Raw genomic sequence first — 14,391 nt, 5'->3', positions numbered from 1 at the left:
AGGGTTTCTGTGGCAATAGCTTCTATCATTAGAGTCGCCTTGCGTTAGCTGCCAACTTCCGCTATGAGTGTACCGCTGTTTCTCCGCTCGGCGCTGTTGCCATGCCGAGCAGTTCCTGGAGCCTATCCACGGGACTCCCGCTCTATTGTCAAGACCACTCGTGAGTGCTTTTGCTAACCTCATTGAGGGTGGGCCTCAAGACTTACTGACCACCGTTCCATAAGTGCAAGTGCGATGCGTTCCCTTGTTAGCCACCAGATACAACGGCTTTGGACAGCTGCCACTTCCGACGTCGTCTCGCAGAAGATACGCTACTGCTGCATCCGCATCGTCGTCCGTCCCAGTCGTACCTTACTCCGCCCTGACCGTTGGTGTACCTCGTGAAACATACCCGAACGAACGTCGTGTTGCCGTGACCCCTCAGAATGTCTCCCTGTTGCTCAAAAAAGGATTCTCGCGTGTGTTGGTAGAACGCGGTGCTGGAGAGGAAGCCAAGCTACACGATCAAGTATACGAACAAGCTGGAGCAACACTGGTCGATCGGGGTTCAATATGGTCTCAGAGCGACATCATTTTGAAGGTCCGCAGTCCTCAGCAGCAAGGTCCCATCGACGAAATCGGAGCACTGCGCCAGGGAAGCACGGTTATTTCGTTCCTGTATCCCGCCCAGAACAAGCCACTGGTCGAGAAACTTGCTTCGCGTGGCGTCACATCTTTTGCCATGGACATGATACCAAGAATATCTCGCGCACAAACATACGACGCTCTTAGGTATGAGCCCATTCATACTGGATACTCACAATGCTGACCACTTAACGATAGCTCCATGGCCAATATTGCTGGGTATAAAGCTGTCTTGGAAGCGTCCAATCATTTTGGCCGGTTCCTGACGGGCCAAGTTACTGCCGCTGGGTAAGTGAGTTCTTACATGTCTCATACAGATTTACTAACAATATGCTACTTAGAAAGGTTGTATTCCCTTCTGACTTGAGATGCTATAATACTGAGACGTTCTAGATCCCCCCTAGCAAGGTTCTGGTTATTGGCGCTGGCGTGGCTGGTTTGAGCGCAATCGCATCTGTAGGTCTTTGTTAACGCGTCGACACTGGAGTTCATAATTAACGGGCTTCGTCTAGGCTCGTCGCTTGGGAGCTATTGTTAGAGGCTTCGATACCCGTTCTGCTGCTCGTGAACAAGTCCAGTCCCTTGGTGCCGAGTTCATAGAGGTAGACATCCAAGAGGAAGGATCAGGTCAAGGTGGATATGCCAAAGAGATGTCGAAGGAATTTATTGAAGCGGAGATGAAGCTTTTCATGGAACAAGCTCGGGAAGTAGATATCATTATCACGACTGCTCTCATTCCTGGAAAGCCTGCACCTAAGCTAATCACGAAAGAGGTAAGAACCATATCCCAGGATGCATTGAAATCTACTCACAGTTCTAGATGGTTGCTGCAATGAAACCTGGATCTGTCATCGTCGATCTTGCCGCGGAAGCAGGCGGGAACTGCGAAGCAACTATACCTGGCGAATTGACTAAGTTTCAAGATGTGACTGTTATTGGTATGCGGCTTCCAAGTGTTAAGTGATACAGGACTGACAACTTCAAGGATATACTGACTTGCCGTCGCGTCTCCCAACCCAATCATCTACATTGTACTCCAACAACATTATCAAATACCTGTTGTCCATGTCCCCTCAAGAGAAGTCCTTTGGCATTGATCTAGCGGACGAGGTCGTTCGTGGTTCTATCGTTACACACGATGGAAAGATCATCCCGCCAGCCCCACGGCCAGTGCCACCTCCTGCACCTAAGCAAGAGATCCCCACGCCTACCAAAGAAAAAGCAGAACTGGCAATTTCGCCTTGGCAAAAGGCTACGCGCGATGTTACTGCCACTACCGCTGGTATGGGGACTGCTCTGGCTCTGGGCAAGGCTACAGGACCGGTGTTCATGAGCAACATGTTGACATTTGGTCTTGCTGGTCTGGTCGGCTATCGTGCAGTGTGGGGTGTTGCGCCGGCTCTTCATTCCCCCTTAATGAGCGTTACAAATGCGATTTCTGGTGAGTAGGCCGAATACTCCGCTGTTTTACTAATGCTGACTGCCTCAGGTATGGTCGGAATCGGCGGTTTCTTCATCATGGGCGGAGGCTACGTGCCCAGCACGATACCCGAAGCCCTAGGTGCTACTTCAGTCCTACTGGCATTCATGAATGTATCAGGTGGTTTTGTTATTACCAAACGCATGTTGGATATGTTCAAGCGTTAGTGTTAGGGCACATATTGTTGACGAGATTCGCTCACACCATGTCCAGGTCCGACTGATCCGCCTGAATACCCTTGGCTTTACGCTATTCCAGCTGTGCTGTTTGGTGGGGGCTTCCTTGCTGCTGCCAGCACTGGAATGGCGGGGCTTGTGCAAGCCGGTTATCTTGTCAGCAGTGTTCTCTGTATTGGTAAGTGCTTTTTGTGCTGACAATTCCATTGCTAATATCAGTAGCCTCGATCTCGGGTCTTGCTTCTCAGCAAACTGCTAGGCGTGGGAATATCCTTGGAATACTCGGAGTCGCAGCTGGAATTATCGCTTCTTTAGCAGCTGTAGGGTTCTCGCCCGAAGTTTTGACCCAATTTGGCGCGGTGGCTGGCTTAGGTTCTGTCGCTGGTATGTAAAGCACTCATATGACGGACTTTCCTAACCGGTCAACAGGAGCTCTCATAGGACGACGAATCACACCAACTGGGCTTCCCCAGACCGTTGCTGCTCTCCATTCTGTGGTTGGGCTCGCGGCTGTCCTTACAAGCATAGGGAGCGTAGTGGCTGACATTTCTCACGTATCCACATTGCACATGGTGACGGCGTATCTGGGCGTTCTGATCGGTACGTATATCCCACGTGAGCAGGAAATTTCTAACCGTAGTAGGTGGTGTTACCTTTACTGGTTCTATTGTGGCTTTCCTGAAGCTCGCCGGACGTATGTCTTCGCGACCTATGATACTACCTGGTAGACACTTGATCAACACGAGTCTGCTTGGAAGTAATGTGGCCACAATGGGAGCCTTTGTTACAATGGCACCTGGATCCCCAGCGATTGCAGCGACGTGCTTAGGCGCAAATACCCTGCTTAGTTTCTTGAAAGGTTATACTACGACCGCTGCCATTGGTGGGGCTGATATGCGTAAGTGCTCGTCCCTAGATTACGTGCCTTGCTGACCAGTGCAGCGGTGGTGATTACCGTTTTGAATGCATACTCTGGATTTGCTCTGGTTGCTGAAGGCTTCATGCTCAATAACCCCCTCCTCACCAGTGTAGGCTCTTTGATTGGAGTTAGCGGTTCGATTTTGTCCTACATTATGGTAGGCATTCTCGATTAGACTATTGCTCGGAAGATTCTAACAACCATGCCAGTGCGTCGCTATGAACCGCTCGCTTACCAATGTCTTGTTTGGCGGCATTGCAGCTCCTCAGCAAGCAAAGAAGATCGAAGGCGAGGTAGTCCAGGCAACTGTCGACGATACGGTGGAAGCATTGTCAAATGCAGAAAGCGTCATAATTGTGCGTATGAGCTTTGAAGTGATGAACATGGCTAATGGGTATAGGTTGTTGGATACGGCATGGCTGTAGCGAAGGCGCAGTATGCCCTGGCTGAGATCGTGCGTATGCTACGTGCCAGAGGTGTTACCGTGCGATTCGCCATTCATCCTGTTGCAGGCAGGATGCCAGGTCAATGCAATGTGCTTCTGGCAGAAGCATCTGTTCCTTACGATAGTAGGTACAACACCCGAGCACCTCGGCGAGGCTAACCAGAATAGTCGTGCTCGAAATGGATGAGATAAACGATGACTTCCCGGACACTGACGTTACCCTTGTCATCGGCGCTAATGACACGGTCAATCCAATCGCCCTGGAGCCTGACTCGCCGATCTCGGGTATGCCAGTACTGCATGCGTGGAAGAGCAAGGAGGTTGTTGTGATGAAGCGCAGCATGTCCAGCGGATACGGTAAGTGTCTTTGACTCTGGATGAACGAGCGCTAATTGTGCAGCCGACGTACCAAACCCGATGTTTTACATGCCTGGAACGAGGATGCTTTTTGGAGACGCCAAGACCTCTTGCGATGGTGAGTTACCCTGCTATTGAAAGAAGACTAATCTAACATGTTGCAGCTATCAAATCTGCTCTCGAGGCACGTAAATAGTTGCTACTAGTTTCTTGAATTAATTGTTCATGATCTCTTGGAGGAACACTGGATGATTTGGGATGGTTCTAGTTACTTTCAAGTCCATAGTACATTTGAAATGAGCAAATACAAGGCCAATTCTTACGTATCAAGCATCACTGCCTCCTACCCCAAAATAGCAGACACCTTCCGCTCCACATGACTGGAAGCGCCCAACAGTATCATGCTAGTCGACTAATGTATGGTAATATTGCATTGGGCTCCTGCATTATCAAACGCCTTCGATAGCTCAAGTTCTCTGAGATCCGAAAATACTAAAAATCCCAAAAGGGCATAGGTACTAGTATATGGCACTGTAGTGTGTCTATTCGATTAGTACCTTGGTTGTTTCACCCGATAGCTCGTTATACCCTTCGCCATTTCATTGGGGACCGACGACACTGTTAGATTCTCCGCAACCAGGGGGTTGCAACTGTCGGAAAGCTGCCGTGCTTGCCTGTCACGATTAGTAGTACAACCAGTTATGGACACAGAGGATCTAGAGGAGTGGAATCATATGGTTGTGTCTTGCATCATATCATCCATTGAATAGATAATGTATGTTGACATCAGAAGAGAAGAAACGCAGAAGCAGTCCTTCTTCTTCTTCTCTGCGTTTGCGGTGTGTAAAGTCCAGAAACTTGGTGCACTCGTTGGCAGGGAGACAGCAATTTCATTCTTTAAGGCATAGGTATGGATTGTACAATTTGTTTTGATATCATAAGTCTCGGTCTTATCGACCTGAGCATAAAATATTTTCTCGGTCTTTTCGACCTGAGGGTGCAGCAAGTACATTTCCGTGCGACCTCATGTTAGTTAATTCTCTGATAACGGCTGGCTCATTGCCAACCGTACTAGAAGCTCAATTGGCGCAGTCTCCTTTTTTTCGAAGCTGTATAGCTTAGACTGTAGAATAAGCATCCGAGTCCCACGCATACAGACATGAAAATAACGGAAATTCTGGGGACCCGGAAATGACAGAAGGAGAAGAGGAAACGTCTTTTCATCCCCAAACTCCCGAGGCATGGACTTTATAGTCTCAATGTCCTCCTCAAACAAAGCCTGATCTTCTGGAACTCGAGGCTGAAAAGCCCGGCATTGCATAGCAGATATAATCGCTGCGAGTTCCTCGTAGAGCATGGAGCTCTCTTTCCCGCAATTCGATAGAGCTAGGCCAATGGTAAGATGGGGATAGATACGGTGGCCATCAACCATATCTGGCTCGATCCGAAGAATTGTTCCCCATTGGTCGTGAACAGAAGGGTATGCCCCAAACAGCATGCAGCCTAGATAGAACGGATCGGGCCAGCTATTGGAAATTCTTTAGTTAGATGATATAGTTAAAAGAGGAATCTCATAGCCTCTCGCACTTACTGTATGTTTTTCAGTTTTCTTTGCCTATGTAGTCGTTCATCTAAAGTTTTCGCGTTTTCTCTTACTCCGCATTGACTCATGGAGTCTTCCACCCAGCCTAATAAATGGTAGGCCCATTGGTATATGCGGTGTTTCTGGGAACTTGGCGATTCACCGGCAATGGCGGGGTCGTAGTCCCTCATTCTCGGCTGTTTTGATGCTAAAATGGGGTACTTTTCGAGCTCCGCTCGGGACATGGGTTGAAAAAGAATTGGGACATCAGCAGAAGGGAATAGTGTTCGTGGCCCATATATATCTGCTCCTGCAGTTCCCTGTCCTTCATTTTCAAGGGTTTTAAGAAAATATGGTCCCATATGACTGCGATCAATTTGGTACTGATCCAGGACTATATCACTTACTTGATTCTCTTTATCCACCAGCACTTCAGGAGTCTTCACCACCAATTCCTTCCAAAGACGTTCGATTTGCTCAGCTATGTTGTTGCTAGGCATTTTGTCATGTAATTGAATATGACGGCGTTCTCGTTGTTAGAATGGTTGGTGGTGTTGAAGAGTTGTATTGAGTCGAAACAGTAAGATTGGAGATGCGTGTATGTTGGGCGGGCGTGGCTGGTCACCTGATACTGAATGATTCACCATCTACGCAAGCTTTACCATTAATACTCCATACCACGTAATATAGCATTATTAGTACTAGGCTCCTCGGCACTGAGGTCCGGCTCCCTTTCAGCGTATCAACAAATGGTAGGCCCGGGCTTGTGCGCAGCTCATCTGGCGTTCTCTGCAGCCTGTAAACATATCAGGATGATCTATGCGAAAATACCCATGAGATGGCTCTTTCTAAGTAGCCTAGCCTAGCTGCATGTCGGCTTGTAAAGGGACTTTGGAAGGCCGCTTATTCCGTATTGTCTGTCCACCTTGCTGCAAGCCCGTAGCCAATAGCCTCCGTCAGCATGTACGATAGTCGACTAAGTAGTTCGAATAATAACTACTAAGTTATGAGTAGATGACCGTATGTTAATGATCCGCTATAGGCTAGCACGTTGCAATGAAGTTTGCATATAACTATGTGCCAATTATTTCTTCGCCTGCCTTTATCATAGCTCCCTATATCTAGGACCAGAGCATACATTCAGATTCGTTTACAAATATTCTGGCTCTCTGGCCTGTCGTTGTGTTCTTAGCACAATAAGAGCGCATATATCAAGGCCACTCTGACGCCGGTCTTTGCGACCTGGCATATATTTAACCCACTCTGAAGCCGTCCTTTGCGACCCAGTATGCTGGATGTATGACTAAAGTGAAATAGCAAGCAGGATTGTAGACACCTGCAATACTTGGCGTCTATTCCCTATATTATAGGGACCGTATCTTTGCATCGTCATCAGGCTGGGTTGCCTCGTTCCACTTCCACCACGGCCATCTAGGTAGTCTGCCCAAGAATTGTCATATCCTGCAAAGGTTATCCATATTTCGCATCCATCCTTTGAAACAAGAACCCGACCATGCCAATTCGTTACCAACGTGTTCATATTGGTTAGGTTGCGGGTGGCTTACTGGTGTGTATTGGTACTTCTATCAGTATCAGGATACTGGCTGACCCAAGCTACAACCTCAGCAGCCTCCTCCATATCGACTGCCTTGTCCATCAAGTCGCGAAGGTATCTCTTGCATTTAGGCACAGACTTGATTTTACCTGTCTGCTTATCTTGCAATTGTCCATCTGTGATTGCAACAAATTGGGGAGGAGACTCGCCTGAACGAAGATTATGATTACCGAATGTTCCCCTCAAACGGATTCTGGTGCTACGCCACTCGGAGGCAGTCGTGGTAGGTAACAAGGAAAGCGCCTGGAGTAGACTTATCAGACTAGATTTAACAGGAGTTTCATCAGAGCACCTAAGCGGATCATCCCTGTTTCTAAAGCCTTCCAGTACTTCCCACTGTCGAACGAGAGTAGTGCCAAATTCTCCCAGGCCCCGGAAGTTGTTTGTGCCGACTTGGTTGAGGTAGGCTTGGAAGCCTTGGGACATTGCTAATGTATTAGAGGCTGTAGTTAAGTCAAGACCATAGTCAGCAGGATTAAAATAGTCTGGGTGAATGGGTTGGGGGCAAATCGTTCTAAAGAGCATAAATTGCTCATCGTTGACGCAAGATCCTGACTGGAGTTTCTTGCAGTGTCGCAGCGACTTGTGCAAAAGGCCGGCCCGCTTGGCATATTGTACCCATTGCTCTCTGTTGCGAGGAAGATCATCAATAATTTTTTCGAGAGACATGATTCACAACGAATATCAGAAAGACCCAAAGACAAAGTCCGTGCTTATGGGTGTGTATGTGAGTGTGGAGGGTGCTTATCTTGGGAGCGAAGAGAATCTAGAGGAGACTTCAGCAGAACTCCTCCGTCTGACAAGCAGCGCCAAGTATACTTACTACTAGAGGCAAGCACGTCCCGGTGTACTGTAATTTAAAAGAATCGATACACCGTTTTGAGCGGAATCGCTGGCTACACTCACCCCGTTACGTCTTAAGGATTCCGGAACGTAATGGTTCTGTGTCTCATTCTTAATGTCTCTTTGAAAGAAAAGGCAGGCCCCCTTGTTGCTGTATATGGGGGTCTTTCAGCCATATACCACGCTTGTTGTCATTACCTTAAGCTGGTGGCTGCGAAAGAGCGGGCTGGGCACAGCGGAGGCCCAACAACAATCTGGATCGATATACCAGCACAATTACCAGAGTATATACCATATCTCGTATACCCAATACCCCACAACGCATAAGATCGTACTTTCTCTCTGTCCCGCTAGGTGATTGATGATAAGACCTCCATCTCCTCAGGGGAGCGAGCCCAATGACCCAGAGACCCGTTCGACTTGCACTATAGATGCTGAGGAAGCCTTTTTCGAATGAGTACATAGGAATTGTGAGAAATGGGCTTGAATCGGGTTGCTTAGGTGGTCCTGTGTACACTACCAATTGACGGTTAGGTGGTCAGCGTGTCTTCTTTCTCGTTAGTCGTTAGGCTTTAGCCATGTCAATTAGAATATAATATAGCACTATTTGCGCGGCATTTCTAAAACAAATGTACGAGGAGCGTCAACGTAACTCATCTAAGCAAAGAAGTCACATTTCGCTGTGAAAGATTGCTTCATATACAATTCCGGTTGCCCATCATAAGTCTAGCAGATACAAATAATAAGTTTCTGGACAATGCGTTAACGCCAGAGTCCCGTTTTAATGGAGGAATGACTTGTACATGGTTAAGTGGTTTGGAAGTCATTCTTGTTGTAGCTGCTAAATCCGAGTAAACCAGGGAAAACCATGACCGATAGAGCATCATAGATGTTTGGTGACCATATGTTGGAGGTTGCAAAGGGAGAGAGAAGAAGGAGAAGAAGAAGAAGGGGGAAAGGTGCCTTATATACCCCAGCGCCATTCAAGCGAGTGCATTAACTAGTCCAATCAACGATGAATAAATCCCATCCTCTCATTCATCTCCCTGCTTCGCTTACAAGCCATCCATCCATCCAATCAAACCATTACCATTGAATTCCATTCCCACATAATATCAAGGCATATTCACCCCATCCACCCCATCCTTCACTCCACAAAGATCATCATACAGAGATGCGTAGAGTCGTAGACACGACTCATTCCCTCAAACTTGCCACATCGCTTAGCAGAAGAAGAATGACACGCTCAGCTGAAAAGCCACGCATCCCGGCTTCCCACGAGTCAGTTGTTCCCGCGCAAACTCTCCGAGTCATGACATGTCAAGCCACGTCAAACCCACAAAAAGAAGACATGAAGAGATATGAAACTTAATGCGCAGATTGATCGACAGACAGACAGACGAAAAGTGATCATTCGGACTTCGGCACCACAGCCCGAGCCCTAATTCCGTACATCATGGTTCGTACCAGTCAACTAAAACTAACCGATGGGGGTTGAATGGATGGATGAAACCATCCGGGAGCTGAACGTGACTCGAGCGAGCGAGCGAGCCGGTTAGCGTACCATTGATTAAACTGACTGTCAAGGTATCTAGACACTAGACAGATACTTGGTTAGTAAATACTTAGTAAATACTTAGTTAGTCAGGTTGAGGCACATCAGATTCTAAGCGATGTGCCCGTGCCCGCGTCAAGGATCCACCCGTATATCCTTCATTTGAATTTATCCTGTCTACGTACCCTGAAACTTGGATTTGGATGCACGGGTACGTAGTCTAAATGAAATGCCGAAGAACGATCCATATACTATCTATTTAGTTTCTAGTTGCTTCCCGCGCCAATATATGGTTCATATATTCGTAGATTATGTTTTAATATACTATGTTTATTGGTTGGGCGATCTTAATCTATACGCTCATTCAATTCAATATAATTAGATTTCGTTGGGGTCGAGGATAGGGGTTCAGGGTCATTTCTTGATTATATCTGTCTTAAGTTGTATTGAAATCTCTAAAGGAGGGAGAGAGGTGCGTGTATGAGAAGGCAAAGGTATACGAGCAGACAGCAACAGGCAACTACAATCTCAATGGCAATGTTTGGTACGTAGATCGCAACCGAGATGAAGTGGATCGGGGAACGAGTCAGATCTCATCGCCATCTTTTCCCATATCCAGATCTGACCCAAATCTTGGGCCGGTCAGCTGGGTTGGTTCGTTCCCGTGGATGAAGGCGGTAGGTGCCGCAGATGGATTGCCGATGGAAGGATCGTGGAAGATTCGGTGATGATTGACGTGACGGGTATTTATGCAATTGTTTCAGCGTGATGATCTCGAGTCACTTTACTGTTCGTCTACTTTGTACGTACGCGGGAGAAAATGAAAGATGGATAGATAGAGATGGTATGTTCAACATTTTTGAATGGGCCCACTCCGGGAAGACCACTGCTGTTTGTTTCCTTCTTATAGTACAGAAAATAAAACACTAGAGTAATATAGTAGCAGGAAAGTAGCATCCAGTGCGAATAAACAAAAACCAAATTCAGATCAAAGTAGCCGCCTGACCCAGATCCCTAAACCCTTAATCCCGCTAACCGAACGCCGTCATAGCCGATTTGCCCCAAACCGGTAGTTAAACAGATGAATATGAAACACTAGTTCCAACAAATTGACAAACAAAATTAAGCATTAAGACTTTTGAATGGTGGACTTTCTCCGCCCTCGCAGCATGAACCCCATGAAACTCTTGGGAGTTGTTGGGAGCGGTTCGGTTGTCGTGCTCTCGAGCTTAGGTTGCTTGCTGCGCCGAAAACTCTTCTTCCGCCGCGCCGTCTTGGCAACTTCTGTCTCGGCGGTTTCCCGTGGTTCCAGGCTGTGCACGCTCTCCACTTCCGATCGCAGGCTGCTGGCTGAGTATACGCTCGATGCGGTTGAGCTCTTCATGATCGAGTTACGCAATGGTGGCCGCTGTGAGATGTTGCCGGGGACGCTTGACACGCTGTATGATGAACCCGAGCGGTGTCGGTTGAATGTAGGCGAGGAGTAGTATGGTGCTGGACTGGATGTGCGCGAGGCTGGCTGGCTCATGTCCGAGCTGGCGATCGAGTGGGACACAGAGGTGGACCGAGCGTGGTACTCATCGCTAGGATATGCAGGGGTTCGTCTGGTGCTCGGGAACAGAGAGTAACCACCACCAGCACCACCGACACTTTGCATAGATGGCGGACGGCGGAGGAGACCCGCTTTGGGACCGCGGTTCGATGCACTGTCGGCGGACGTCTGTGGTCGATTCCACGTCATAGAACGCGAGCGCATGGTCATCGGCTGGGCTGTTTCAGGAACATCCGCAAGAGCTCTGGGCATTGTGAAGGGGTCCGTATCGGCCCGTTTGGGGGCTTGTTTCGCATATTTGCTGTGCAGCTGCAAGCTGCCGCGCTTGATGTGGCCCAGGTAGTCGGGCCGTTTGTCGCTCAACAAAGGCTGTGATTTGGTTCCCTGGTTCAAGGAATAGAGCCCTTGGCCCGGTGGGAAGCGATCGGGAACGTCTGCAGAAACTGCAGAAACTGCCGACATAGGTTCAGGTTCTTCGACGACTGATCCGTCGGTGACGGGACTGATTAGGATTAGATTAGGTTTGGCGCAGGGTTCCACAAATTTGACCTGCTCTGCTACGAGCACGTCTGTCTCTTCATCCGACTCGCTGAGGGCCGGAGACGGAGATCGTGACTGTTGCGACAGGGGAGACGCCGGAGGTTGGTAGACTGTGGGTTGAAGGAAGATGGGAGATTGCAAAGGAGAGGTAGCACTAGGGGAGGGCAGTTCAATGATCACGTCGTCATCGTCGTCAAAAATGTACGAATCTGGTACAAATGTCGTTCCACTGCTTCGTTTCACCGTATCCATGGATACGGGTCGACTTTGTTTGCCGGATGGATAGGCTGACAGGAGGCGGGCGAATGACGACTTGTCGACTGGCGACTCTGGGGAATTCACATTGGAAAGCTCATCTGCACTGGTATCCGAGTCGAAGGGACCGGCAGTCTTGATAGGCGAAAAGGCATGGTCATGGGCCCCATATTCTGATTCTGACGTCTCCTCTTCTTCCGATTCGTAGCGCCGGGGAAGCAACTGTTCATTGAGATAATCCAAATCAAGAGGTGCTGTAGTAGAATACATGTTGAGTAGTTGAGGAGGGATGGATGTAGAATGGGAAGGAAGAGGAGGATCTTAAGAAATAAGAAGAAAAAAGAAAGATGATAAAAAGAAATAAATTAAAAAAAGGGGACCCTCTGTACGCCCCCGAGGTCGATAATGAAAGATTATATGGACGGGGATATGGGTGAGGTGAGAGAGGTGAGAGGGATGATAGCAATGCAGTTAGTGTTGTCAAGGGTCACCCATGCAACAATAACAGCAACGAGGAAAGGAGGAGTGAAAGGAACGTGAGATGACGAGAGATGGAGAGAGAGATGAAGCGTCACAGAAATAGATGTTGAAAAAAATCCGCCAGGGGAAGCCAGTAAGAGCCGACAGGAGGCAAACGGATATCAAATATACCGGACAGGGACCAGACAGGGTATATTGACCACACGGGATGGCATGCTCGAAACGGAGTGGATCCGACCCTGGAGGTTTGTCTTGAACGAAGCCACCGAAATGCCATTCGATCACACAACCTCCGGAGTGGACGGACCATGAGCAGATCCACCGTGACGAAGGATACTAAGATACTAACAAACTAACAAACTAACAAACTAAAAGGGAGGGGAAATAGTTAGGGGATTTGCAGGGAATGGGAAGAAGCAAGTGTGCATGACACGTGCGCCACCACCAAACTTAGGCGCTTTACACTTACTGGACTTACTCCTGTGCCTCGCCTATCCCGGATATACGTGTTGGTGACCCCTAAGAATCCAGGACAAGCCGCGTTAAAGCTTCACGGGAATGAGGGGAGGGCGTGCTTACGTCCTCTCTCCATCCTTACCTGACTCTCCTGCAGCAGCGAAAAAGTGGTCCGTTGCCTCAGGATGCTCGGGATCAGGGACGTGGACAACCCTTGCATGCGCGGTTCTTGACTAAAACCCTGGCCAGGAGCAGCAATGATAGTCGGACTCGGTCATAAGTAGCTATCTTACTGTGGACGGAGTACGGAGAAGACGGAGAAGGTTAAACTAAACAGAAAAAAATAAAAAGGAACAAAAAAAAAGCTATCCAAGAAATTCGGGACTCGTTTGCCGGGGAGGAAAAAGTCTGGAGAGGAGTCAAGCGCCACGGGACCCGATATTGGATGGATGGGGAAAAGGGCAAACGAATTAGACGTGTCCACGGGCGCAGTCGGGAGGTCAAAGGTCAGTGCTTGACTTTTTCTCTGCCAGTTTAAACTAAACTCTTCATCTCCAAATGCAAATGGAATGGGCGTGGCGTGCAGATGGCGGCCACATCTAGATTGCTTTTACTCCCGCCAAGAATCCAGCAATCCGTAGTCAACTGGGGCCATGTGGATGCAATTCTTCATCATGCCTGTATTTTCCCCTGTCCTTTCTAACCCTTGAGATCCTTCATATTATTATCTTAAGTCATCTTTTCTTTGTTGCTTTGTGATGCACGCTTTTACGTTCTCGGCGTTAGTTAACGTAACTAACTTAGCATCTTACTTAGTCACAGCTTTAGTCGGGGCAGAGCGAAGTGGTCGAGCGTTGTTGGGGATCCACTGCAGAATTCGCAGGCAGTGGAGGATCCCCTTTTTAGCGGTGGTTGCTAATTATTGGGAAAGTCCCCCAGAGAAATGACACGGCGCATTGATCCCATCTTTTTGATAGACCTAGTCTAAAGTAGGATGGATTCACTAACTATCTTGTCTATTCCTCAACCTCGATCTCGATCGCAGTCATCATCCCAATTTTCCATCAATTGCGGTACTACACCAACAACCAACAACAACCCGTTATCAGCAAACATCAACATAAGCGTCATCATCTCAATCTGATACATTTCCTGCCCCTGGTTCCTGGCATTGGATGAACTCCGGGAACCGTTTCCCAACTCCCAAGCAACGCCGCTGCTCCAGCCCAGTGGAGCATGTCTAATTCAAACACACCAGACCCCTCAAGCAATGGAAGAAAAAAATCAAAAAGAAAAAAAAATAGGGAACTATCTTCCCGTCCGGTGTTCGTAAATTTTTCTTATTTTTTTTTTCTTTTCTTCTGTTTACGTGCGTTCCCACCCCCTTTCTTCCTCTTCCCACTCTATGCCCACTTTTCAGTGGGTGGTCCGGTTCATGCCGTGATGGGGTTATTCAATTGCCCGACCGTCGAATGGGAGAATTTTCGCTTTTTCTTTGGTACACACACACAC

The 14,391-nt window shown here is 48.2% G+C and overlaps 4 protein-coding genes across 4 annotated transcripts; 1 reads left to right on the top strand and 3 right to left on the bottom strand.

Annotated features, from left to right (window-relative positions):
* Positions 1 to 63: 63 nt before the first annotated feature.
* Positions 64 to 4,197, top strand: BO79DRAFT_157057 (putative nicotinamide nucleotide transhydrogenase; the record flags this gene model as incomplete). The annotated part of the gene is made up of 19 exons (XM_025678845.1): positions 64 to 160; positions 225 to 771; positions 823 to 912; positions 966 to 972; positions 1,018 to 1,080; positions 1,137 to 1,397; positions 1,445 to 1,562; positions 1,610 to 2,065; positions 2,114 to 2,266; positions 2,318 to 2,458; positions 2,503 to 2,664; positions 2,710 to 2,880; positions 2,921 to 3,178; positions 3,223 to 3,356; positions 3,409 to 3,555; positions 3,600 to 3,768; positions 3,813 to 4,001; positions 4,045 to 4,119; positions 4,166 to 4,197. 19 exons carry the CDS (start codon positions 64 to 66, stop codon positions 4,195 to 4,197), a joined length of 3,270 nt encoding a protein of 1,089 aa, XP_025535850.1.
* Positions 4,198 to 4,999: 802 nt separating this feature from the next.
* On the bottom strand, positions 5,000 to 6,131 carry BO79DRAFT_211101 (uncharacterized protein). Its single transcript, XM_025682948.1, has 2 exons — positions 5,593 to 6,131; positions 5,000 to 5,527 (listed from the first exon to the last, which is right to left on the bottom strand). Exons 1-2 carry the CDS (start codon positions 6,081 to 6,083, stop codon positions 5,035 to 5,037), a joined length of 984 nt encoding a protein of 327 aa, XP_025535849.1. The 5' UTR covers positions 6,084 to 6,131; the 3' UTR covers positions 5,000 to 5,034.
* A 1,013-nt stretch (positions 6,132 to 7,144) lies between these two features.
* Positions 7,145 to 7,867, bottom strand: BO79DRAFT_157027 (uncharacterized protein; the record flags this gene model as incomplete). Its single annotated transcript, XM_025678843.1, has 1 exon — positions 7,145 to 7,867. The coding sequence occupies one exon, from the start codon at positions 7,865 to 7,867 to the stop codon at positions 7,145 to 7,147; it is 723 nt and encodes a 240-aa protein (XP_025535848.1).
* Positions 7,868 to 10,471: 2,604 nt separating this feature from the next.
* On the bottom strand, positions 10,472 to 12,509 carry BO79DRAFT_211100 (uncharacterized protein). The gene has a single exon (XM_025682947.1). The coding sequence runs from the start codon at positions 12,211 to 12,213 to the stop codon at positions 10,726 to 10,728; it is 1,488 nt and encodes a 495-aa protein (XP_025535847.1). The 5' UTR covers positions 12,214 to 12,509; the 3' UTR covers positions 10,472 to 10,725.
* Between the last annotated feature and the right edge of the window lie 1,882 nt (positions 12,510 to 14,391).

This window comes from Aspergillus costaricaensis (assembly GCF_003184835.1).
Source record: "Aspergillus costaricaensis CBS 115574 unplaced genomic scaffold BO79scaffold_35, whole genome shotgun sequence".
In the NCBI taxonomy this organism is placed as follows: domain Eukaryota; kingdom Fungi; phylum Ascomycota; class Eurotiomycetes; order Eurotiales; family Aspergillaceae; genus Aspergillus; species Aspergillus costaricensis.
Note: the sequence above shows the minus strand (reverse complement) of the source record. Positions and strands in the feature narration are given on the sequence as shown.